This window comes from Aythya fuligula, chromosome 12, assembly GCF_009819795.1.
Source record: "Aythya fuligula isolate bAytFul2 chromosome 12, bAytFul2.pri, whole genome shotgun sequence".
Lineage (NCBI taxonomy): Eukaryota > Metazoa > Chordata > Aves > Anseriformes > Anatidae > Aythya > Aythya fuligula.
In genome coordinates this window covers 13,756,411-13,781,275 of record NC_045570.1, presented here as the reverse complement: position 1 = coordinate 13,781,275, position 24,865 = coordinate 13,756,411, and the positions used below count along the sequence as shown (strand labels likewise).

The window sequence follows — 24,865 nt, the reverse complement described above, 5'->3', positions numbered from 1 at the left end:
GCGTAAAACTAAGTGTAGCAATGTTATAATAAAATTAGACTATACGGTATACGGAAAGGTTCCTCACACCCACTCAAGTCAGGAGGCACTTTGCCATTGGCTGTGACTAGAAGTAAGAGTGGGTCTTATATGGGTAACAGATTGGAAGGACAAGGCTAATTAGTGATGTGAGCTAAGTATTTAAACATGAAGAGAAATGCTAAGACCTTTGTTTATTTTGTCATGCTGTGTGGTCCAAACCAACTAACATTCAGGATGCTTAATTCAATTTACACTATTGATGATTATGAAATGGATTTTGAAGAGCTTTTTTTTTAAATCTTCTCCAGCAAGTGCAGAAAACATAGATGGATTTATTAAGTACATGAAAGTACAAATATAAGTAGAGACAAACTTGGTGAATGCTGGAAGAGAAAACATCTAATGAAAAGAAAAAAATCGGTATATATTTAAACAGATTTAAGAACTTAGGTTTTTATAGTATCATATAACAAAATGGTGCCATCTTGGTTGGAACAGCTAGAATAATAAACAGCTAGAATAATAAAAAATGAAAATATTTTCTTTTTGTTTGACATTTCCTAGATTTCTTTTACACTCATGCACATACAATGCTCACATATACATCTTCCTATTAGTAATACAGATTTCATTTAAAATAAGAGAAATAAGAGACTGAACTTAACTAAAATTCTTGACCAGGTGCTATTTAATTAAAAAAAAAAAAAAAAAAAAAAAAGAGATGAAAAATCTTTGCCAAATATTCAAAAAAATACAAGTACATATAACACCATTTGCAATTATTCCCAGCTCTTTCTCACATGACCTTCAAGTATATGTGTGCCCAAAAAAGTATCTGTCTAAATCTATTGCTTAAATCTATTGCTTAAATCTATTGCTTAAATGGGCATTTTTTTCCATCATGCATGAAATTCAACTTCTGTAGTACTATAAAATGATATTATGCCCTTCCAGAAGTGCTGTGAAGTATAGTGATACAAAGTGCCCTTCTGGGCTTTGCTGACCTAGCAGATTCCTCTTTCTAGTAAAAGTGCTTGACTGAAATACTCTGGAACCTTCATGCAGACAACGAACGGGCTTAAAAGGCATTTCCTTTGGGGGATTTAACAGATATTTAATTTTATGTTCCCATCTAAATCCAGTCAATGTAAGACCAACATTATTTATCAACATAGTTTCAGATTTTCACCTTACAGTGTATCGCTGGAATTTCAGTGTAACAGCAATATAACATGCAGCAAATCCATCCTATAAATTTTTATTTAAGGCAATGCGCTGTCTTCTGGATCTAAATCCAGTATTCAATTTACTTTCTTATCTACTGTAAAAATACTGGCAATGGTTTAAGAGATTTAATTAAGGTACCATTAAACAGATTATCTATATTTTAATTGCCCAAGGGACAAACTGTTAAAGTAACTGGAAGTCAACAAGGCAATTTCAACCAAATTAATTCAGGTACACAGTACATATATTTTATATTTACCTTCATTTTTCTTGATGGTGAAATTTGGATTGTTGACCATTTCAGGAAGAAGACTATATAGGAAGTAATGCCCATTTTTAGGATCATCTTTGTCAACAGCACTGACAATCTGAATTACCTGTAACAGAAAAGGGTCTCATTATATATTCAGACTCCTGTTAAACATACATATTGTAAAGAACATTCCATTCTATAGAACACATTCTCACTTCTCTATGTGCCAGACTAAAAGTGCAAATGTATAAGCTTGCAAGGCTATTAAAGATGTTAGATTGAAAATCTGAGAAATGGTGACTACGGATCTAAAGTGTTTCCAGAAAGAGGAGGCAGAGAGCAAGGAAAGATGGGTATATAAGACAGGCCAGTAAAAACTGCTGCAGTTTAGGCAAGTAATCATTATTCAGCAATAAAGAAGGGGAAGAATGTGATTCAGAAACACTCAAGATGCTTACAGCAGTCTTTCATTATATAGCAATGCTACTTACTGGACCAATATGTATAATATATTTTTAATAATTTCCTCAATGTGAATATCTATAAAATGAATAACTTAACTATAAATATATAATTTTGTAAGTGGAGTTGTGAAAAAAATTTTGTTTGTTTGTTTGTTTTTCCCTTAGTTTTAATAAAATCTCAGTTATTCCTGTATTAGGAACACAAGTTTGCTTTGAAAAAAGTTATTAAAAAGTGATTCACAAAATAATGCAGGGCACTAAAGTTAGGATACAAAATTTGGTAGGCTGGTAGGCTAAATTAATTTCAAATTAGGCAACAGTACAAATTTCATTTTTAAATATTAGAATAAAAATAGAAAAAAAATCTGATTCTGTCCAAATTCATACACTTTTGAACTTTTTGAACATTTTACTAACACAATGTTAATAAATAATATTTTATGTTGGTTTTATGGCAATGGAAAGGACTGTCAATATGTATATTACATATACAATAACACTCAGTATCACAGTCCTCCTTCTGTGTTCTTCAAGACTAAAAGAATAAAATCTTACTAGATAATGACAAGTACTAGCACCAAAACTTAAATATTTCAAATTATTTATATAAAAATGTTTGAGTGGGTTTTGATATAGGCATATATAATTTGTAGGAAATCCTAGGAAGAAAGTTGAGACAATTAATTCCTTGCCCAATCATATATTCTGGGCAGGGAAGATTTATCACCAATAATCTATTGAAAAAGTTTTTGACGGTTCAAATTAGATATAAATAGATTATTATTTTTGATAACTGTATCTACCAGGATGGAAACCTTGATTACCATGATCCACATGCATGTATTAGAAGAAAGGCTGGAAAAAGAAGGCCTAACATAACTTTTTCTTAAAGAAGTAGGTCTCCAGAGAGACCTGCTATGTAGCTCTCTAACAGAGAGCTACACAGCATGAAAAAGATGTAAACAGATGTAAAACTATAAGCAGACATCATCTGTCCCACTGCAGAGATGAACCCACTTATATGGAATATTTTCAGCTTGCTCTTTGTAGAGGCATAACAAAACTAAACTAAAAGGAAACTACCCATCTGCGGCTGGTCCAGGGCTGGACTAGGTACTATAAATTCTGCATTTTAGGTAAGAGCAATTTAGAACGGAATTCCAAACAAGTATTTTTGGCACATAGGTTTTATGACTGTTCTGTTTTTCAAACAGTGCTACAATGTAGTAACAATGGGGAAAAAAGAAAATGACACAGCAAAGACTGGAGGATCAACTGCACTTAATAGTTGCTGTTTTTCCAATGATTATGCAATTTAATCTCTGCTGGCTATGTAATTGTTAATTCTTTTCAGCATTGTATAGGAGAGTTGACTGTAAAAATTCTCTTTCCCTAGGATTTCAGTTAACATACCTGTAAGTTGGAAGCCAAAAGCGTTAGTGATATGGGTTTTCAGCTCACCAAAATTTTTTGAAATACACTTAGAATATAATCTAGATTGGAAATTTTCAAGAAACAGAAACTGACCATATTCTTTGCTATTTTTTTTCTTTTCTTTTCTTTTTTTGCTGTTCTTTTTTTTTTTGTTGTTGTTCTGAAGGAACAGATATATTTTAATGTCCTATAGAATTCTTCCTAATATTTCATTTCTTTCCATCCATTTCCCTCATTGTTTACCAAATAATTCTTTCTCTAAAAATGCACATAAAATTATATGCAAAAGACAGGCTTAGTGAAATACTACAGTTGTTGTGTTACATGCACACATCAAAGAATTAAGAGTTAGTGTTTCCATAGCAACCTTATTTCTTTGTGTGTTTGCATTAAAGTAAGCTCTTAAAAAAAAAAAAAAAAAAAAAAAAAAAGGAAAAAAGCATAATATATATACAGTGATAGAAAGCTGCTGTAGCAGAGTGAGAAAAGTCCACTAATTCTCATTACCACATTTTAATATGCTGAGGAACATGATTCACTGGTCAGTGTTGTGTGATAGTGTAATGGAAGATTATTTATCTTGATTTGTTGTACATAATGTGGTAGAGGAACTTCTAGAGCTGTCCTGCCATCCCTATCACTATAGATTTCTTTTTTTTTTTTTTTTTTCCTAGTAAAAAAAATGCAGAACAAAGGCGTTTCATATAATGAAACTGGTCTATAATAATAATTAAAATAAAAACTGATTTCTGAACTGCTTATCTGTAAGCACTAGAGTGAAAGTTAATATCCCTTCAGCTGTTAAATCTTGAAATTTTTGAAATTATTCCAAATAAATTTTCAACTTTGATGTTATATTAAAAATTCATGGATATATTTGATTCTGTACATATACTTACTAGGAACACAGTAAATGAGCATATTTTGCTTAACAAGCAACTCTGGATTGAAATTAATACTTAAATGATCCCCTAGGACAACTCAGCATTATAGTCTGCAAATTTGTATTACATTTCTACATAGCCAAATATGCCTGAAAAAATATGTATAAAGATTACCAGTATAATCATAATGAATGATGTAGAAGGATAAATAGAAAAACAAAGTTATTATCAATGTGACTACACATTGTGTACATGTGACTTTAATATATGATACTGTGTAGAAGTCTTTCCCTGTGATGCAACTTGTCTGAATCAAAACAGTTCCTTATAATTACTAAGCTCTTCCCTACTTCTCTCAAAACTGTTCTGCCTACTCTGAAAAAAATTCTGTAGTTACACTGGTGCTCATGGTTCTCTCTTAATTACTTTGTATATTCATAACACTATGAGCAGTAGACTTGTTATGGTACAATTTTTACTTTGCCTTTTCACCTAGGGCCAGCCATTTACTGCTAGAACCTGCATGTTGCCCTTTGCATGAATTTTGCTTCTTCAGGGAGACAAAGATCTATCTGAAGATTTCTAACATCAGAAAAAGCCAATCCATGCTATTGGGATAACTAAATAGAATAGAAATAAATGGTGAGAGACTCAGGGAAAATTGGATTTGGTTTTATACTGGCTTAGTTTACACACAAGGGTAAGCACTGGCACATGATTGTCTATGCTATTTAAGTGTATGAAAATTCAGTAGCTTTGTTTTGAGCAAACAGCACTTTAGTGGAGAAAACTGGGTCTGGACCTAGGAACAGTGTGGGAGGAACTTTCCTTTATGCAGCAATACAGATGTTCTATTCTAGGAGTAGGGGAAAACAGTGTTCTGGCTTTAGCTTTATGTAAATGGATGAGCTGGTTCATTGTTAGATTAGAAGTACTGCAACAGTATGTTCAAATCTGTTTTTCTCCTGAAACTGACAAAGAACACTTATAGCAACTTTCCTTTGTGTGTAAAAATGCACAAGGAGCACAGGAATATGTGCATGGACAAACATTTCCTCTTTTCCTCCCTTTCCTTTCCTACTAGCTGTACTACTGTTAGAGGTAGGTTAAAACAAAGCAAGTGCATCTGGCAACGTTATACATCAACAGTTTTTAATACATTCTGTCACATCACCAGCAGCTGCACTTGCCACTCGCAATTATATCAGAACCCAAAATAGAACACTTAGAAACTGAACGGGAATAGAAGGTTCAGTCAATATATTTAGGGGCTGCAAATAATGTCTCAGAGAAGGTTCAGATGTAATCTCCTTTATGGTGATTCAAATTTGATTTAAACTTATATTTAAGCTGAACTGTAAATGTAAATACATTGAAATACCACAACACAACTGTGCCTTTTCTGTATATCTAACATTTCAGTTTAAACTTTGAAGAAACATCCAAATTAGGCTTTTGCTACTATGTAAATGGTGGTTCTCACATTAACTGTTTTGTAGCAGTGACATATTTTGTTTCTGGAATTCTACATTGTGACTGATTAATATGATTTATTCCAAAATTTGAATATAGAATAATGAGCACAAGAAAAAATAACCCAGTAGTATAGATACGGAAATCTTTACTGGAACAAATATATTTTAAATGACAACTTTTATTCAGAATCTAACCTTGATTATTCTGGACTGCTGCATACTTACTGTCCCCTTAATGTTATTTGATTAAAACAGAATAAATCGCAGGATCAGTGACACCTCATCCATGCTGGTAGCATACTGAATAACCATGTATAAAGTTCACATGAGGATTCATGCTCAAGAGAAGAGACATCTGCCGTCAGATCAAGAGTGTAAGTGATGATGAGGTTGAAGAATAACATATGGTTTAACAAAAGTTGTCCATAAATACTTAAACAAAAACCGCTTTTAGCAGCTGACTGCCAATTATGTCATTTATTGTTTTATTCCAAAGTGAAAATGGTGGAAAGATATTTCAAATCTCTTAAACCTGAAATTTGATAGATAAATATATCCAGAAAACACAATGCAACGAATCTTGCTGACTTCAGGGAAGCTTACTGAGCCCTGGATAAAGCTATTCTCATTACGATTTAATATATCATACAAAACATAACTACTCAGCATCTGAAATCCACCCTGAGCAAACAGAAAACCACTCTGAACTAGAGGAACTTCAGTACCAACTGTAACATAACTGTCTGCTGAGAAATGTCTGCACTTCAGGGTACATTTCAATAATCTTTTCAGTGGTTAGACAGAATTTTTCTTTCTTAAGTGACACCTTTTTGACACCTTTTTAATTAACAAAAAGGGGTGCTAGAGAGTCAAATCATCAGTAACAATCCAGATTTGATAGAGGTAGATCATCATACTACTATATAGGTTGTCATTTAGTAGTACTAAAATAATATAATTTATAACTTCATTGTCAGGTAACCTACTTTGGAAAGTAGTGAATTCAATGCCTAACACCCACGAGACACAGGAATAGTTGGATTAACAAGTCTAGTGTCATGCTGTCAGCTGCTGTTTATTTAAATAAAATGTCACAAGCTAGAAATAAAGTTTAAAAACAGTGAATTGCTATAACATACTGTATTTCTCAAGTTGGACAAAAGTTAAATCTCAGTTACTGCCTCGTTTTATGAAAGTCTAAATTTTCTTCAATCTTTACCTTGCAATTTATATGACAAGAAATAGTCTTCCCTTATTCTGTACATTTGTCATAAAAATGGATGCTCTTTAAGAAATCTGTTTAATTTCCCTTGAAAAGAGCTACAGGTGTTAAACCTTGCTTTTGAAGTCTAGTTACATTTATTTTACCTTGTAGTGTTTTGTAAATTTCTTTGCCAACAGTCTAATTTCATCAAATTAAGAAGGAAATAACGTGCAAAATCATTTATTTTTTTCTTCCCTGAGACGTAAGAAAAATGTGGAACTCAAGTTCTCCAACACCCTGTCTCTCTTTTAACACATTAAACTTGTTTACAAATTACCTGACTTTCCACCAAGTTCTGGTTTTCTTTCTTTTTTTTTTTTTTTTTTTTTTTCTTTTCTTTTCCAATTTTCATAGAAAACTGAGTAAGAATTAGATTGAGATAATAACTGAGATATAGACAGAGGAAAATGGTTTTATTGTTTTAAGTTTTTCTTCTAAATTATACCTATGACAAGCTGCAATATAGTTCAATGTCTGAAATGAGATTCAGGCTGAATTATATTTTTAACTATTAAAGTACATGAATTTATGAAGTGATGAGCTCCATCAAAAAGACTGGAAACAGTGGAAGATTAAAGGCTTTAGATATTTCTTCTGGATATTGACACACCTTTACTTTAAAACTTAAAAAAAAATAAAAAATAAAACATATATGTCCATGTATAGAAACATCTACCAGAGAACATGATCACAGATATATCTTAAATGAATATTTATAGTAAGCAAGAACATAGGCAGATATTTTGGGAATAATGATAAGACAAATTGTCAGGAAGAAACTGCACCCCGTTCTCTCACACAGAATTACTCAAAAATTACTCAAAAATAAATTACTTCAAAAACCGTGGAGATACTTACTTGTCCAGGCTTCCCGTTCTCACATAAAAATGCTTCATGTTCTGACGCAAACTCAGGAGCATTGTCATTTACATCAAGAACTTTGATAGCAACAGGCACCCGGGACACTTGACTGTGGTTCCCTAAGAAAAGAAATCATAGCATAAAAGTTAAACAGATTTAATCTGGGTTTGACACAAATTCTTCAATAGAAACCATACTGTCCATGCTTGATTGGGTTGTCTTATCTGTAATGGATTGTAGAGTTAGAGCATGAGATAAAGATGGATGGCCAGTATTTTATGGTTGAAAAGAATAAATACACCCCTATTGTAAACAGCGTTTGTTGGAGATTAGCTCAGTGAAGACACTTCTTGCACTAAATTGGTAAGATTTTTCTTTGATGAAGTTTGTATTGTTTTATTGATAAAGTCCATTATACATGGAAAAGGGAAGGCTGTAAACAACAGAGATTTATTTCTTTGTTTATCTTTGGCAGAGCACAGAGCATTTTACTCTATTAGTATTTCTGACTGCACATCTATTATTTCTTCATTATAAATACTATTAATGTGGAGACCCACATTGTGAAAAAAGAACGTTGTAAGACTGACATAGGTAAAACTAGATTGCACTTTGGACTAGTAAAGTGCTTTGATTCATGTGCAGCTAACCAAAAATATAACCTGTGATCATTGTTCTTCACTGAAATAACACCTCATCATTTATAATATAAAACCATTTTGCATAAAGGAGTTTATCATTGTAGAGTAGAATAATCTTATTAAGCTGTAAGTAAAGACAAGCTAAAGCAACAGTTTGCATTCTACTTTGAATAAATTTCACTCCGTTTCTAGTCTTTTCTCCAATTCAGCATAGTTAGTTTATTTTAAGAGACTATTAATAAATATTTTAGGTTTTATGATTTTTCCCCAAAAAGCAAATACATGAACTTTACTTAAACTGAGAAGACTAGCTGATTTGAAGTTTTAAAAAATGTTCTAGAGGACATGCATGCCTGCGCAAGTAACCCAATCCTAGTTTCAAAATCCATTTTTTACTGAATATAAGCTTACAGCACAATATTTTATTGCGCTTATAAATTAACAAATTGAATAATTGCACGCTACATGAATTAAACTGCAGGTCAGACTAATTTAGGTATGTGCTTTCACCTAAATTCTTACTACAGGTGAAAAAGCTCCTGCGTTAAGAGTCAGGGGTATCAATGTTCTTATGTGACAACTTAGCAGTCTATATGGGTTCCATTTTCTAACAATACAGAACTGACTTAGGAGAAAAAAGAATTAATTCTTGGGAGCAGGAAAGAAGTTGCTATTGACTTGTACTCCGTGTACCTGTAATAATAAATTTTAAAAATTAAAGTAGGTTAGGCTTTGCCAGTGGACTGGAGGCCAGTGATGTGGCTGGTAGCAGTCCTACAAGTGGTAAAGATGATTACAGGAAGAACCACAGAATACAGTCTATTTTTGTGTTTTCCATCAAAGTTAGTTGTGTTGTGACTTAATCAAATCCTTCCTCTTGCATATTTTTTTTTCCTTGTATGCTAAAAACAATCATAATTTTTGAGGCTTCATCTATAAAGGCGTTACACTTGCTGGATGGCAATACTCAAATTCCACCTGTATTGTATATGGAGGATTACAGGACATCAGACTTTAAATACTTCCCATTTGAAGGAGTCACAAGTTTTAGTTTTGAAAAAGATGTGTTACGGAAGAGAAAGAACCTTCCCCCACCTCTGAAATATTATAAGAATAATATTTATATCAGTTTCACATCATATGATCTTACTTATTAATAGGTGAGGTGAACACTTATGCCATGAAATAATAATGTATTTGAAGTCAAATAAATGTTAATATGCAAATAATGAATTCTGAACATTTAAAACACATTTGATCTTAACTTGATAAAAATAAAGACAATGAATTTCTAGTTTATCAGAATTCTCAGCACTAGTGTCATATTTAAACACTAAAGATTTACTTTTATCTAAATTAATGAAATGATGGCAGTTCAAATTTTAAAGACATTACAGAAAAATGTAATTAATTAGATAAGCTTCTAAAGAAATTATTCATGTCCCCTGTGACTGCCCCCAAAATGTTTGTCTTTCATCAGAAATACAAACATTAAATTTAAAGATATTATAATTAGAAACTTGATGAGAATTCATTTAAAAAATTAATCTACTAAACACAAGAGAGGCCCAACTAGTTGTTTGGAAATCTCCAAACAAGGGGATACCCGCTACCTATTAGGGTTCTTGTGATTTTGATGAAATGTATTGCTGAGAAAGAGAGATGGTGAGGGAATTTTATCTACTGCTTGTACTGCCGACCACATGAACACATTGTATTATTTTGTCATTGCAAATTTTTCAATGGATTTTCACTTCATACTAAGTGAAAATAAATAAATAATCACCATAAATAAAAATCACTCTAAGTATGCTTATTAAAACAAACTTATGAATTCTCACTGAATAAATCCTATTTTCACTTGACAATGAGAACACTGACAAGATAAAACAACTCCATCTGCCCATGTTCATACTTTAAGTGTCTGCAAACTTCAGTGGTAGAACATGTATGCTGAGGATGACCTTCTCAAGTTTAAATCCATTGCTGTTAGCAGTGCCCACTGTCTTTGTTTCCTCACAAAAAGTAGGAAACATTTGAAGTTGATCCATGCTGATGTATTAGAGCAAAAAAATGTTATGTTTGCATGGGTAGCTGTCCTGGAAATTTTAGTTTCATTCACATAAATCAGCTGTTGAAAGCATTGGCAGTTTCTGAACTGCCTGTTAATCCTTGACTTCTGCCAATGTCCCCTTCCTAGGAGATATGCTCTCCTTGTTCACCTCCACAGACAGTTCTTTCCTCTCAAACATTCACCCAGGAATCTACCTTTGAGTCTTGCAATACAAATACATGTACATCATTAGGGCCATCACTTGAGAAGCAATGTCTTAGTTAGAAAATTTAGGACATTGAAGCATTCTATTTAAAAATACTGAGCAAAATTTCCACTAGTCTAGTTTACCAAAATCATTTTCAGGGTAAAGCTGCACAGAAGGATTTAGTTTCTAATTTCAAATATATTCAGCTAGTCTTCTGTGGACAGCACTGCCACAGCAGAGCACGTAGCTATAAGAAACACATATGCAAATTGTGTAGATAATTTCCTAAAAGTATAGCTCTTTTATGTGCTGCACTGAAGTATCAATTACTGTTCACAGTTCTAACATCCAGCAGTCTGCTGTAGATGAGCACAATGCACACATGGAAAAAAAAAAAAAAATATATATATATATATATATAGACAGGCAAGACAGGTATAAGGAAGGTGTGATTCAATGACACGATTCAATGATAGGTATAAGGCAGGTGTGATTCAATGACAAAATAAGTAGTGGAATGAATTGGTAATAATAAAGAAATTTCCAAATATAAGCTTATAAGTCCATGTGAACTTAAAAATGTATATTGAAAGATTTAAAAGCTTTTAAGATGCCTTCTGCTCTTCTTTTAAGAAGCTCTTCTGTTTTTCTCCCTAGTTCTCAAATTGTATTTGAACTTCAACTGCTTCAATTATGCACCTTTCTAGTAATCATCTCTGAGTAAGATACCATTGAAACACTCAGGATTAAAAAGTGCTGCAGTTTGATACAAAAAGATGAGATAATCAAATTATCAAATAATTCAGATGAGATAATCAAAATCAAATAGAAAAAAAAATCCTATGTTCAAGGCATTTAGTGTCTCCAAACTTATTTTTTTGTAGGTTGCAGATCAATTCTAGTTCTTACTAGTCAACTTCTTTCATCCTTCCTGAAAAAAACTACGTATTTGAGAAGAACATGTGTATCACTGGAGATTTCTAATGCAAAGCATAGAAATGTTAACATCATTCCTAGATGCAGCAAGTAATACTAGGAGTAGTTAGACCTTAAAAACAGATTTGGGGTCTTATTCCATAGCTGGCAGCATATAATGCCAGTATTCAGTTCCCATAAGCATTTCTTAAATGCTTCATAAACATGCTTAAAACACTTCTCTACTGTCTTTCCTTGATAGATATATGTACCAGTTATCTTAAAGAGCAGTGGTCTTTACAAAAGAGAATTACTGGCTGAAAAAAAAAAAAATCATCATTTATTTAACACAAAGAAATCCAGTATCATCCACTTCTCCCTTATTTAATTAAAGCATCCAAATCACATCAAGGTTCTCTTTAAAAAGTCATAAACTGTCTTGCATTTTAACTAAAATGAAGTACCTGAATAAAAGGTAGACTCCTCGAAAATAACACATCTTTTATTATTATTATCATCATCATATGGCTTGGAAATAGCTATTTCATGCTTCTCTGATTCAGTGAAATTTCTACTCTAATAATATTTTAAATTAGAAGTCCTAGTTCTAACAGAGAAATCAAAACAAAATCTGAATCACTGACTTACTAAAAACAATAGCACTTGTTTTACATCTCTCATACTTCAAACTTATTAAGTTGTATTTTAACAGATCTGTTCCCCACGCCTTTATCAAGGTTTTATCTGATGATTTTAGTAAGATAATCTACATGCAGGACAAGTTTATTTTTCCTTTTTGGCTTTATGTTGTCATTTTCTTTGTGCAATCATTTACCTCTAAAACACTGCAGCTTCTAACAATTCTTTTGCCATATAAAACTGACAACTCTGCTTCAAGAATCCTGTGAAACAGAGATGCTATTGTGAAACTGAAACTTTATTTATGTTGAAGTTTAACTGTAAAAATCATATATAGCAATAAATACTGTGTTCATTTGTCTGAAGTGTTGTGTAATGATCTGATTCAAAAGAGATTGACTGCCTGATAGAGACTCTGAAATTCTTTTAAAAATAACATACCATAAGCTATTTTTGAATTTAGATAAAATTCAAACAACCAAACCAGAAAGAAACAAATAAACAGGACTGGTCACCACAAAGACTTAAGAACACTCCCATTCTTAAATTTTTAAAGGATGAGAAAATACAAAAAATACTGAAAGTTGTGGAGTATCTGTAAAATAACATAAACATATCAATGCACAGTAGAATGCATTCTGAATAAAATGCTAAGACAAGAAACAAACCCTTATTCAAAATTTATATTTATTTCAGCACACTGTAACATATCAGAGGAGTACAGATTTTGGTGAGCCTCTGCATGTTCATATGTGTAGGAAGGGGGGAGAAACAATAAGATACGAAACATATTTATTGGTTTATTCCAAACATATTTCTTGGTTTATTCTATGGGAGAAAAATAACAATGGTATTGAAAAGTTTTGTCACCTTTCAGTAGATCCCTCAGTTTATTTTATTATGGTCTACAGATGAAAGAGGAACAAGTCAAGAACAAAGCTATGCTACCGTCTGTTTTTATTTCCTCATGAATAGACTGATAATTTTAACCAAGGATTTGCTCAAAATACTCCACTTCCTACAGTTTTGTTCACTTTTCCACCTCTCATTGCTATGAAAAAATATCCTGCAAAATGCATGCTTCCACATTTGTATGGACAAATCAAGGAGAACCATATATAGTGACTAACCAGGTAGAATATGTGTTTTAACTGCATATTGTGGAAAGGAGGACAAGGGGGGTGGGTGGGAGGGAGATCTGAGGACAGGCTACATTTTCAAGCAAATGACTTCAAAGATGAATTTGTATTTAAAAAGTAATTTCACCTATAAAGAGTGACTAAGATCTACCTACCTTTAATAAATACATAAAATGTATGGATTACGATAAAAGGACAGATTATACTTTCAGTTTGCTGCTAATATAAAAAGAGAAAAGAAAGAGTAAAATTTCTGTGATAGATGGACAAGCCATGACAGAAACCATTTCTCACATAAAGCCATATTCGTCGAGCCTCACTCAGATACTCATTTTCTTTTTCTGTGTTTTTGTTTGTTTAGTTGGTTTTGCTTTAGGGCACAAAAGACATACAAAAATATTTAATATAGCCTATAATGAATAGAAAATTTGAATCAGTTACCTGAAATTTGCAGAAAAATGAAACATGTCTGCAAAAAGACCAAACATCATTTTCTTATCAGTGACATTCACCTAACTCAGCACAAAGTCCTTTGCTTGCCACTGTAGTAGCAAAGTAATTCAAAATGACTGCTTTTGTATTTACTTTTCCCTTTCACTTCAAGGTCTGATTCCACTTCTACTGAAGTTAATCAAATCTCTTTTACTCTGAAAGTTTAATCAAGTCCTTGTCTTTAATATTACATGATCTATTTCCTACATTTAAAGTAATATAAGAATTAAAATTTAAATATAATTTAAATTAAAGCTATGGCCTCAAATTGGTACTTTGTTAACTTCAAACGATCAACATGGGTATTTAAACTTGATAATAAAACAATATATATATGTATTAAAGTATATTATTTTCATATAGACAATATATATTGATGGAATCAGCTCCCATTTTGCATATCTGAAGGCAGGCAATCATTTAACATTCAAATGCAAACTCTTTGTTATTTTTCCACCATTTTCAATGGTTACCATTAAGCTGTGTAGTTATTCATCAGCCTAACAAATAGTAACTCTATAATTACCTTTGATCCTTGGTGAATTGAAAGATCCATTTGCAAAACTGGGAAATGTTTGTTATTCTTTGTAGAAGTATCATATTTTGCTTGGTGTATATGCATGACTGTGTCTTGTCTGAATGCATAAAGAGAGATCAAGAGGGCTCGGAAAGGCAAAATTAGATTGGAGCAGTAAAACACCCCCTCAAATGCAGTTTACAGTTGTGAAGTGTCTCTTACCAAAACCCTAGCTATATGAGAAAACCAAAAGATACCATTCTGTTTAAATTTTGCCATCCAAGTTAAAGAGGAAAAGTTACCTGGTGCTGCAATGTGACTGAGAAACAGGGTCCATGGTAAGATTTGTCATTAACTGAGCAGAAGATAAACCAATGATATGAAACCTAAGTCATATCAATCTTAGAGCTGGAGGGGAATGCCAAGCCTAGGCAACCCTCCCCTTGTGCCCCTTCCCATAAACCCAACAACCCAGAAACTCAAGTTTCAGGTTATCATAAATCACTTTCAATGGTAGTCTCCCTTAACTCACAGTATTTGTGTTTTGAAAAATCCACCTCAGGGTTCACCTCTTTCTATTCTTTCTCATGGACTTGGAAAATAAAATGCTAGAAGATATACTAGATATTAGGTAACGTGAATGCTCATTACATTTAACCTACATACTGCATAAGAGAGTGATTAGACTGCATGGGGTATGCACAAGGAGAGAGACGAATGAATATTAAAGTCGGAGGAACAAAGGGATGGGGTAAGGCTTGAAAAGAGATTTAGAAGGGGCATCCTAATCAGAAACTATAGCACCTTTTCAATATTTGAGTAGCAATTACGGGTACTTGTCTCTTGTCAGAAGCTCTGGTTGCAAACAGCATGTCCTTAGAGACTGTTCTTCTGCATATCTAATTTTGACCACAGTGAGCTTTATATTCATAGTGACACATAATCAAGTTATATGTGACACATCAATATGAGTAAACAAATACATAATTCAAACTAAATTATTAGTATAGCTGCTTAAGCGGGTTGTATTGGAAGCTGCTATAGTCATGTCAGGTTCATGACAATGAAAACAATGCTGTTTTATTCACAGATCCTAAATAAATCCTCAAGGAAAAAAAAATTGTACACTGCCAGCATCCTTCCACCCACACATCTATCCAGAGACCAAACTGAAACAAATGTTGGCAGAAAACAACCTATATTTCTGATACAGTATTGTTATTCAGCCCTATTTTTCTCTAACGAGGATGCAAGTCAGGCTGTAGTTTGCAGCTATGTCATTTTCAGTAAATTAACTGCATTATATATGTAAGAGGTGAACTATTATGAGTATGGAAATTAACAATACGGTTTAAGTTTTGACAACTATTAACAGTGGATTTACAAACCAAAAAGAAAGGAAGGTTACAAATGTTTAGAGTTACACAGTTACTTTTTTTTTTTTTTTTCAAAATCAATGTAAATAAAAGAAAAATCCAGATCAGTTAACATGATAAAAATATATATATATCACTTCAAGAATAAGCAATAGCAAAACTAATCACAACTGAAACCTCCAGAAACATCTGCAACTAGGAAACACTATTCTATACACCCTCAATTTTAGCAAAAGGCAGTCTACTCTAAGCTTCTGAAAAGCTTTTTTCACTTCCTTGTGGCAGCTACCAATAAGAAGGACAGAAGAGTTAGGAAAACAGGGAACCACAGAAAACTATTGGGAAACACATAGAAAGAGAATATCCCGAGTTGAAAGGGAACCATAACAGAGACTCACAGTTACAGAGTGATGGAAATGCTACTAGATGATTACTTCTTGTAGATCCCAGCACCACATACCTAATTAGGATTCCAGATTTTTGGAGGCAGTGTAATGCCTTAATTGTTGTGAGGAAGGAATAGGTTTTCATTTCTAAATATCACATTGAGAAAAACGTCTAGAAAATAATATGGTGCCATTAAGTGGCAGAATAGGATCTGCCTCAAAAAATAAACCGGTGAACAGGCAGGGAGAAAATTATTTGAAGAAAAGTTTAAGTCACAACAAATATACAGGGACACAATTTGCTGCTGTGTTGCTTGATTCCACGTTAATCAAGAGAACCGTGCTAGCATGAAAGAGTCAGAAATCTGGCCCACACTTTAGAGCAATTACATTGTTAATATGCTAATACATCATGCATATTAAAATGTTATAAAACATTGACTCAGATATGCAAGGTCTTCTTGTCAATTATAATTAGCTTTGAAACTTTATAATGACTAACAGCAATAATAACAATAAGCAGACTGATAGAGAATAAGACGTCTGGAATATTTTGGGGTTACTTTTACTGTAAATGATTTCATGAGTGAAGTCAAATAATTAATAGCCCAAATAAAACCTCTCTCTTCCTTACTGTTAGTCAAAACATCAAAATACTTTAATAAAACTTTTTATTAAACAAGACCTTATCATAGAAGTATTTAAATTTAATCATTTTTAGAGCTCATATTCCTTCCTGGGACTAACTTTCTTGATAGTGTAATTTATTGATCTTATGTTTCCCTTCATGGATAAAATATTGCTGGATGGGCTTGACTTGAATCAGATTCTAGAAGTTTAGCAATCAAAAATTCATACTTGCACACCACCAGCAAAAAGGTGTCCCCAGCATACCTGTATATACCTTTTAAAATCCTCTGTTTTTCAGACAGAAAATACCATCATTCTTTACCAATCAGAAACTTTACTAGAAGCTCAAAGCATACTGCTCTGAGTAGAGTCTTTATTCTAGGGAAAAAAAAAAGTGCTTAAAGAAGATTGACTAAAAAAATAATAATCCAGTTACAAACCTCTACTCTGACCTACTCTTATGCTTCAGTCTTACAGGAAGAAAAAAAAAAAAGGTGGAGATTTTAGATAGAGTCACATTCTTCTTAGAAGGAGTATATAAATTCTTATCAAACTGGATTCATACTAGACAGTATTTTTAAGATGAATCATACTTCTTCAGAAATTTTTGTTCAAGTCTTCAAAGTGCAGATGGCCAATTGTTGGTTGTTCAGTTTATCAATGTGCACGTTTTGCTAATATTGTAGGTATATTGTCACTTTAAGCATTCCTCCAGTTTTCTGTAAGTAATTAACAAACATGCTTCACATACGTTAATACATTTTCACTAATGACCCTTCTGCTCCTTACTTGAATACTTACCTGTCTTGTGGCCCACAAAGACTAAAACACCATTATCTAAAATTGTGTTATATATTTAAGTGGTGAACTGACATTTTCTCACCTAAAACACCACTCAGTTTCCTAATCTTTTGCATTTTGTTTTGAACAGTGTTCTCAAATTCCACTGTTTTTGTGGAATCAGTGTTTGCAAATACAGAACTGAGAAGTCTAACTTGGCTTTGTAATGCCCTGAAACCAGAATCTAGACTATACAGATCTCTGTCCTTTTCCTTGCTGTAAGTATGCTTATTACCTCCTCAGACTTCTTTCCCAGTTAATTACTCAGATGATTTATTCACAGCTGCCTTACATGCTTTCCTCTGAAACCAGAGGTTACTAACTTGTATGCAGTTCCCCACACCTGAATTTTAATTCTAGCTCCTAAACTAGCAAGCCCAATTTATACAAAGATTGTTTCATAAGTGCACTCCTTTCCCATTCATATTCCCTCATAATACAGCCTCTGCCACACTATTATCCATGTGGATCACATCTCCTGCCATTCATGAGCTGAGAAAAACACTAAGGGGAAAGCTTACGATATCTCTGAACGTACTTCAACAGCTGAGAGCTGCAAACCCCCTTCAGCCCTCCACTGACCAGTGGCAAATTCTCTATGACCCATCAGAATCTATGGAGTTCTGTATAGCCCTGTATTTATGTGCAAATGAATAAAAACTACCTTACTGAATTCTGTTAGTGCAAAAATGATGGATCACCTAGTTTGAGTTCCACTAAGCCAGAGAGAAAAGGGTCAAGCGAAAAAGGTTAATATCCTGAGCTTATCCTGTTTAAACCTCCATAAAGGCTTATTTTCTTCTCCTTCTAAAACTTACTGAAATTTACTCAGCCCTAAATTACAGGTAATTATATGATGCACCCAAGTAACTCCCTAAAATGTTAGAATTATTGCTAATAGTGCCTATAGTCATTTTTACAATAAAAGGCTAAATAACATTAAATAAATTAAAGCATGAGTGAAGGTATTCATGACATTAAAATGTACATTGTAGCTGAAGGCTTATTCTGAAGAGTAATTACGTCTCTTTTCCTTTTTAATTAATGTCCTTGGTTTTTTTTTGTTTTGTTTTGTTTTTGTTTGTTTGTTTGTTTGTTTTTTTAAGTAATATACAATATAGATAAATTTTAGTAAAGCATGTGTTGGGTGATGATTCAATTATTGTATTTATATTCTTGGTAAACCATAAAAAGTCTTCCTGGCTTTATGCCCTTTCCCATTAGGTGATAAAATTGCCTCATACTTCTTCATTTCTAAAGAATGTAGTTGGTATTGGTAATTACCTTTGTCAGATAGAGCCCACAGGTTTGTCCTTGAGATTATTATGCTCTATGCCTGGAAAATATTTATTGTGGTCAAATTACCATTTCCATTTCAAGATCTTGTCTATCTTTTCATCTTCTGTTTTGACTAATAATTCATGAGAATTTCCACTAGTTGTGGCAGTTCTGGTACTTTGCCAAACACTGTGGTGGAGGAAGGTGAGGGCTAATTACCCCACTGGTATGCTTTTTGTCTGGCAAGTATAGCTGAATATCAGGGGTCACTTGATAAAAGCAGTCAATCAAAGTCAAAATAATAGCTCCATGACTACACTGCCCGGAGAACATGGGAAAGAGAAATTTCATTAAAAAAACCTCACTCAGAAATACAAAACATGGCTAAAAGCATTGTTTTGGGCTAACAAACATCCTCTCCCATGCCAGCCTGCATGGATTTGTAATTCCCCTGCTGACTTGTTGCATGTCTGTGCGTGTGATACAGTGTGAGAAAAGAGAGAAGTTTTGGAAGAGCCTTCGAGTAACATGATGAAACAGAGCAAATGGATGCACGTTTCATCTCTCTATCGCCTAGTATATCTGAAAAGGCTGGAGTCTATACTAATTGTAAAGTAACCTGTCTATGCTTGAATATACTGATGCTCATTGTGTTCTTGACAAACTTTAACTGAGATTTGACCTGAATGAGATTGCAGAAATCCAGTGCTGCTCATAGTCATAAAAAGGCTAGAAAGAAAACACAAATCTTGAGTAGCCCACTCACTGTTATTTCAGGAGAACTTGAGAACTTTAAAGGGATCATCATTTATTTGTCTTTAAAGTTTGTGAGCCATGGTTTCTGTTATTTGTTGGTGTGTTCTTCACAAATCTCATTTGCGAATCTTGATTGCAAATTGGAATATATTTATTTTTTCTTGTTGAGATATGTGATATTATTAAATGAATTTCCACTATGTAATACACATATTCCTGAGAAAATGATTACTTCACTTTTTAAAGAGAATACCAAATAAGCATTGTTAATAATGGATGTATACTTTTCTTTTCTTTCTTTCTTTTTTAAAGAACTGAAATTCTGTGTCTCAAACAAATCTCAGATACAGTTTATGTGGAATGAGAATGAAAATATCAGGATATTCATATTTAAATTGGAGGAATATTATGCAGTTATGTTACTAACATACTTCTTTCTTGCTTAAGTTAGCTTCTCAGGGATAAGTCTCTACTTTGATTTCAAATGACATTTTTTCTCTATTTATTGCCGCTCTTGTTATATCAATTAAAAAGCAACGACTGAAGTATAGGGAACTTCCTTAGTATTAATCAGACATACAGTAAGGATGCTGAGGAAATATCTGCAATGTGGCTCTTACAGACATTAGAATATAGAAATGGGAATCTATGGATCTGGAGGTATAAAGAAGACAGAGCATAATTACTATATACCTTGTACATGTGTGACAATCTGATAGCTTGAATGATCAGAACGAACTCTATTCAGAATCTGTGGAAAATGTAGCAAAAATGTTATAATAAATAAATCATGGCTATTTGATTTTCTTTTAGTAGCTGAATAGCATTGACAACACATAACTTGATAAGTACTACAAAACCGGTACAAGAAACTGAGAGAATACTGAGGAGGTTAGCTCAGCCTGAACTCTGCTCCGCTTCACTGCCCAGCAAAATTGCTAACCAGTTAATGCAAGCAACACAAGCATGTCAATGTGAACAGTAGTTATAGCTATAATTGTACCTTATACAAACTAAAAAAAAATGTATGTGTGTGTTCAGATGAATGGGTTTACATATGACTTTAAGGATCCTGACTTTACTGGATTTTACTGAATGTCAGAAAATTCCAATTCGAAAAGTACCAAAGAAACAAAAATGTGACGAGCCTTTGTACATACTGGGGGGAAAAAAAAAAAAAGAAAAAAAGGCATCAAAAGAAATGCCTGTAATTTAATCATTCATTCTTACTGCACAGCAATGCAGGTTCTCAGAGAATACTTGCATATGTCCCCAGATTCCTTTCCTGTTCAGGGCTTAGCTCCAGAGAGCCCAAACATATGAGCAGCATAATCAGCCCTGACTTACAAAGCAAGGCTATATCCACTCCCCATTCTCTCATGCATCTAGCTGAAAAAAGCCCTCCCAACCTTGGCATACAACTTTAAGCTCCTTAGCCTTCAGGCATATAAGTCTTAAACATACAACAACAAAAAAAGAGAAATCTCATTAATCCACTATTTAAAGTCCAGTGAGTGACAGAAAAAGTTCACCTTTCATATCCACAGACCAAAAGGTACACCCTGAGAGAAAGGTCACTTTGCCAATGAAACTCTACATTGTAATCACCTAGAAGTTCAGGCTCCAGATTCATTCAGCAGAGTAAACTTGGATTCATGGCAAAGTAGAAAGAAAATTTAAGAATCAATTCAAAGTTTTAATAATTTTCAGTATGCCTCTTGCAATAAACATTAATAGACTATTATTTTTCTCTTTGAATTCTAAGCCTGTATTTCAGAGCAATCCTTCAATGAGGTCAAAGTTCTTTATAATTTTCTCTTTTCTTACAAATCCTTGTGATATAATTCATCAATATAGTGAAGTCATTACATGAGTAGAGAAGGGAAAATTTGAACTAAAAAGAAGTAACTATTAATTAAAATATGTAATGAAAAATGTATATATTAATACACCAGAAAGGGTGTAGGTATGTAACTGTGCATACAATGAAAGCAACAACTATGAACTGCTTCACAGAGATTAGAAGGAGTCAGCCAGTGATGGGAAAGTAAAAGCAGGAAAATGCCACCCTCCAAAATGTATCACTTTGCACAGGTCTCAGAGTATGATTGTGGCACCAATAGCATTAATGTATTCTGAATTAGAACTAGAAAAGACACTTGCCTATGAGGAGGGAAAGGAAATGTCCTTCCTACAGAAAAAAATAAGCCAAACTGCTCTTTTGCCTGTTAAGTACTTAAAGAAAAAAGTCCTGTTTTTTTCTTGACGTGGAAGGTTAGATTACATTTTAGGTCACTCAGAAAGATTAAAAATAAGTAACATGCTTAAAATTATCCACCTGCACTCCAAAGCAGATTGCTTTCATAAAGATCAGCCAGTCTGAATCTAAATCACTTCATCCTCAAGCCAGATGAAAACACAGAAGTTATACTCAATTCACTCAGACCAATCCTGTCCTGGAAGTTCTCCACCCAAGACAACTGAGGGATGATACAAATGAATATGTTATTCATGGTGACAGCAGAAAACTTCCAAAAAGGACTTGTGCTTAAAGCACAAATTTAAGTGCAGGTAATGTACTGGCACAAAGTTCTGAAAAAGTGATTTATGTTTTGGTAAAACTTGGTGTTTATCTATGAAAGTGTTGATAAATTAGGATATATTTAAGATCCACCAGGCTGGGAACCATGAAGAAAAAAATATCATGGCTTATGATTGGAAAGCAACTGTTTCAGCAATGAAATGGACTGATCATTGCCTATATAAATAGAGGTGAGCCCAGAACTGAAATGGAAAGCAGCTAAGGTAGGTAGAGAAAATGTTCCTGCTTGAATGATGCTGACATCCTTATTTTTATGGGAGAAATCAGCACTATATTAATATTACTATCAGTGAAAGCAGAGTTTAAAAATAATTTATCTTTAAATAAGCAGATATAGTAGTCTATGAAATTCAGCTCTTGACAAATAATCCTATTAGGAATGCTAAAACAAACAAACAAACAAAAACAAACAAACGAAAACAAACAAACAAAAACAAACAAACCACCAACCCATCCATCAGCAGGAACTCAAATGCTTAGAACAAGATTGACATTATTATTTTTGTAGCCAGTCTGAACAGAGGCTATTTTACAACAGTGATAGGTGCTGAGGCTCCCATGAAGTTTTATGAGAAGAATTATAAAATTCTTAAGTAATAATTGCATTTTTGAAATCTGAAGAAGGAAGAGGCACACTTAATTCTGATGTGACTTAGAAATGTGTAATTCTGTTAACTTTGCTCCAATACAAACATACAATCACACGATACACATCAAAAAAGTGAACTGGAGAAGATTCTTGAAAATTTATTCTTTTTCTTTTTTTCCATTTTAGACTTTTTGGAGGAAATAAAATGTAAAATTACTTTACACCTTTTTATTTCAGTGTCTGAAAAGCTTTGAATTACAAACTAATAATTATTTTAATGCTAGTTGTAGATCTCATGAATTGAGATTTCTCATGTCTTGAGAAAATTGGTATGGAGATTTTTATATCTTTCTCCTTTAAAAACAGCAGAATTATTAAGTGGCTTGATATTAACCTGGCAAAAAAATGTTCTATGAAACTGGAGCTTGCTTTCTTTCTTTATGCAATTTGATTCACTGTGTTGGCTTGGCTTTTCTGCCAGCAGAAAGTATTCTTGCTAATTTATCAAAGTAGTGTTTGCCCACAAGATTTAATAGCAATTAACAGAACACTGTTGGCACAATTGCACTATTGGCAATGAAATACACAAATTATTAAGGCAGATTGCATGAATAGAGTTTACAGGAGTTATAAGTTGAGAGCTTATTTTTACTCAGACATGCCTTTGTCATTTATGCATGCATGTCAGTTATCCCTCTCATATTCCTAACATGTTCGTTTTTAAAAGCAAGTACCAGAGATCTCCCATTCATTCATTTATTCATAGGTACAATATTATGAAGCTGAGCACTAAAAGTTGTCATAATACTATATACTTAAAAAAAAAAAAAAAAGATACTCTGGGGGAGAAGCAAGCATTAACATCATTGTGTTTTCTACATGCAAGAATTAGCAGCGTAGTTCATCAAGCTCTGAAGACAAACTTTCTTATGACAATGTGTCAAGTGTGCATGCACTTGCAGGAATTATGCATACATATTGATCACAGAATAGAAACTTTAGCAGAAACATTTTCTTAGTTTATGTCTGAGTTATGAAGACAAGGGATGACTGACCTACTTCCTGTATCTGTTTGTGCTTTTTTGTTTGTTTGTTTGTTTGTTTTTTGCTTCAACATGTTGATATAGTCAAATTTATAGTCTAAAATCTAATGCTGATATCAATAATAATGTCTTATCAGATCCTGCCACCAGCACTTAATCACAATTCCAAATTAATCAAGAGTTCTTCTTGACTAAAATCTAGAACCCCTATTCCCCAGACAGGGTGAAGCTCCTGACTGCCAGTGATTAGGTGTACTGATCAGTCACAATAATTTTGTAGATCAGAGTAATATGTGGTTTTGGTTATGGCTGTATATGAGTAAATTTATTTACATGTATCACAGAATCACAGAATGCTCTGGGTTGGAAGGGACCTTAAAGACCAGCTTGTTCCAACCCTCCGCCAGGGGCAGGGACACCTCTGACCAGCCCAGATTGCCCAAAGCATTCATAGCTTCTCTGGGCAACATGTTCCAGTGCACCCTTTGGATATTCTTCGCAAATATTCCTATTCCCAATTATTAATACCCAACATATATATATATATATTCTTCCAAAAATCAAATATCAAATAGGGCTACTTTAATGCAACATACCCACGTGCTTAATCATTTAAGGTACCGATACAAAATATTTCTCAGCATTAAGAACTTTTGCATTGACTCTACAACTTACTTCAACTGTAGCAAAGTTTTATTTCTTCTGCCTTATTATAACTCACTACATATCTGTTTTTCTATATTTACCCTATATTAACCCTATACACCCTCTATAAATGTCCTTGTATATCCCTTCAAACTCTATATTACTTTATTCACAGAAACAAGTACATTTTTGAAAACCAAAAGAAATGGAACCTTATCAGAAATTAAGGTTTC

At 33.2% G+C, this 24,865-nt stretch overlaps 1 protein-coding gene across 2 annotated transcripts in view; it reads right to left on the bottom strand.

The window, feature by feature from the left end:
- CDH8 (cadherin 8) overlaps positions 1-24,865 on the bottom strand; it is a 147,654-nt gene that overhangs the window by 26,278 nt on the left and 96,511 nt on the right. For both annotated transcript variants that reach the window (XM_032195343.1, XM_032195342.1), the window contains exons 10-11: positions 7,881-8,002; positions 1,508-1,625 (exon numbers count right to left, since the gene is read on the bottom strand). In XM_032195343.1, the coding sequence (XP_032051234.1) occupies positions 1,508-1,625; positions 7,881-8,002 (240 nt within the window). The remainder of the gene's footprint in view (positions 1-1,507; positions 1,626-7,880; positions 8,003-24,865) is intronic.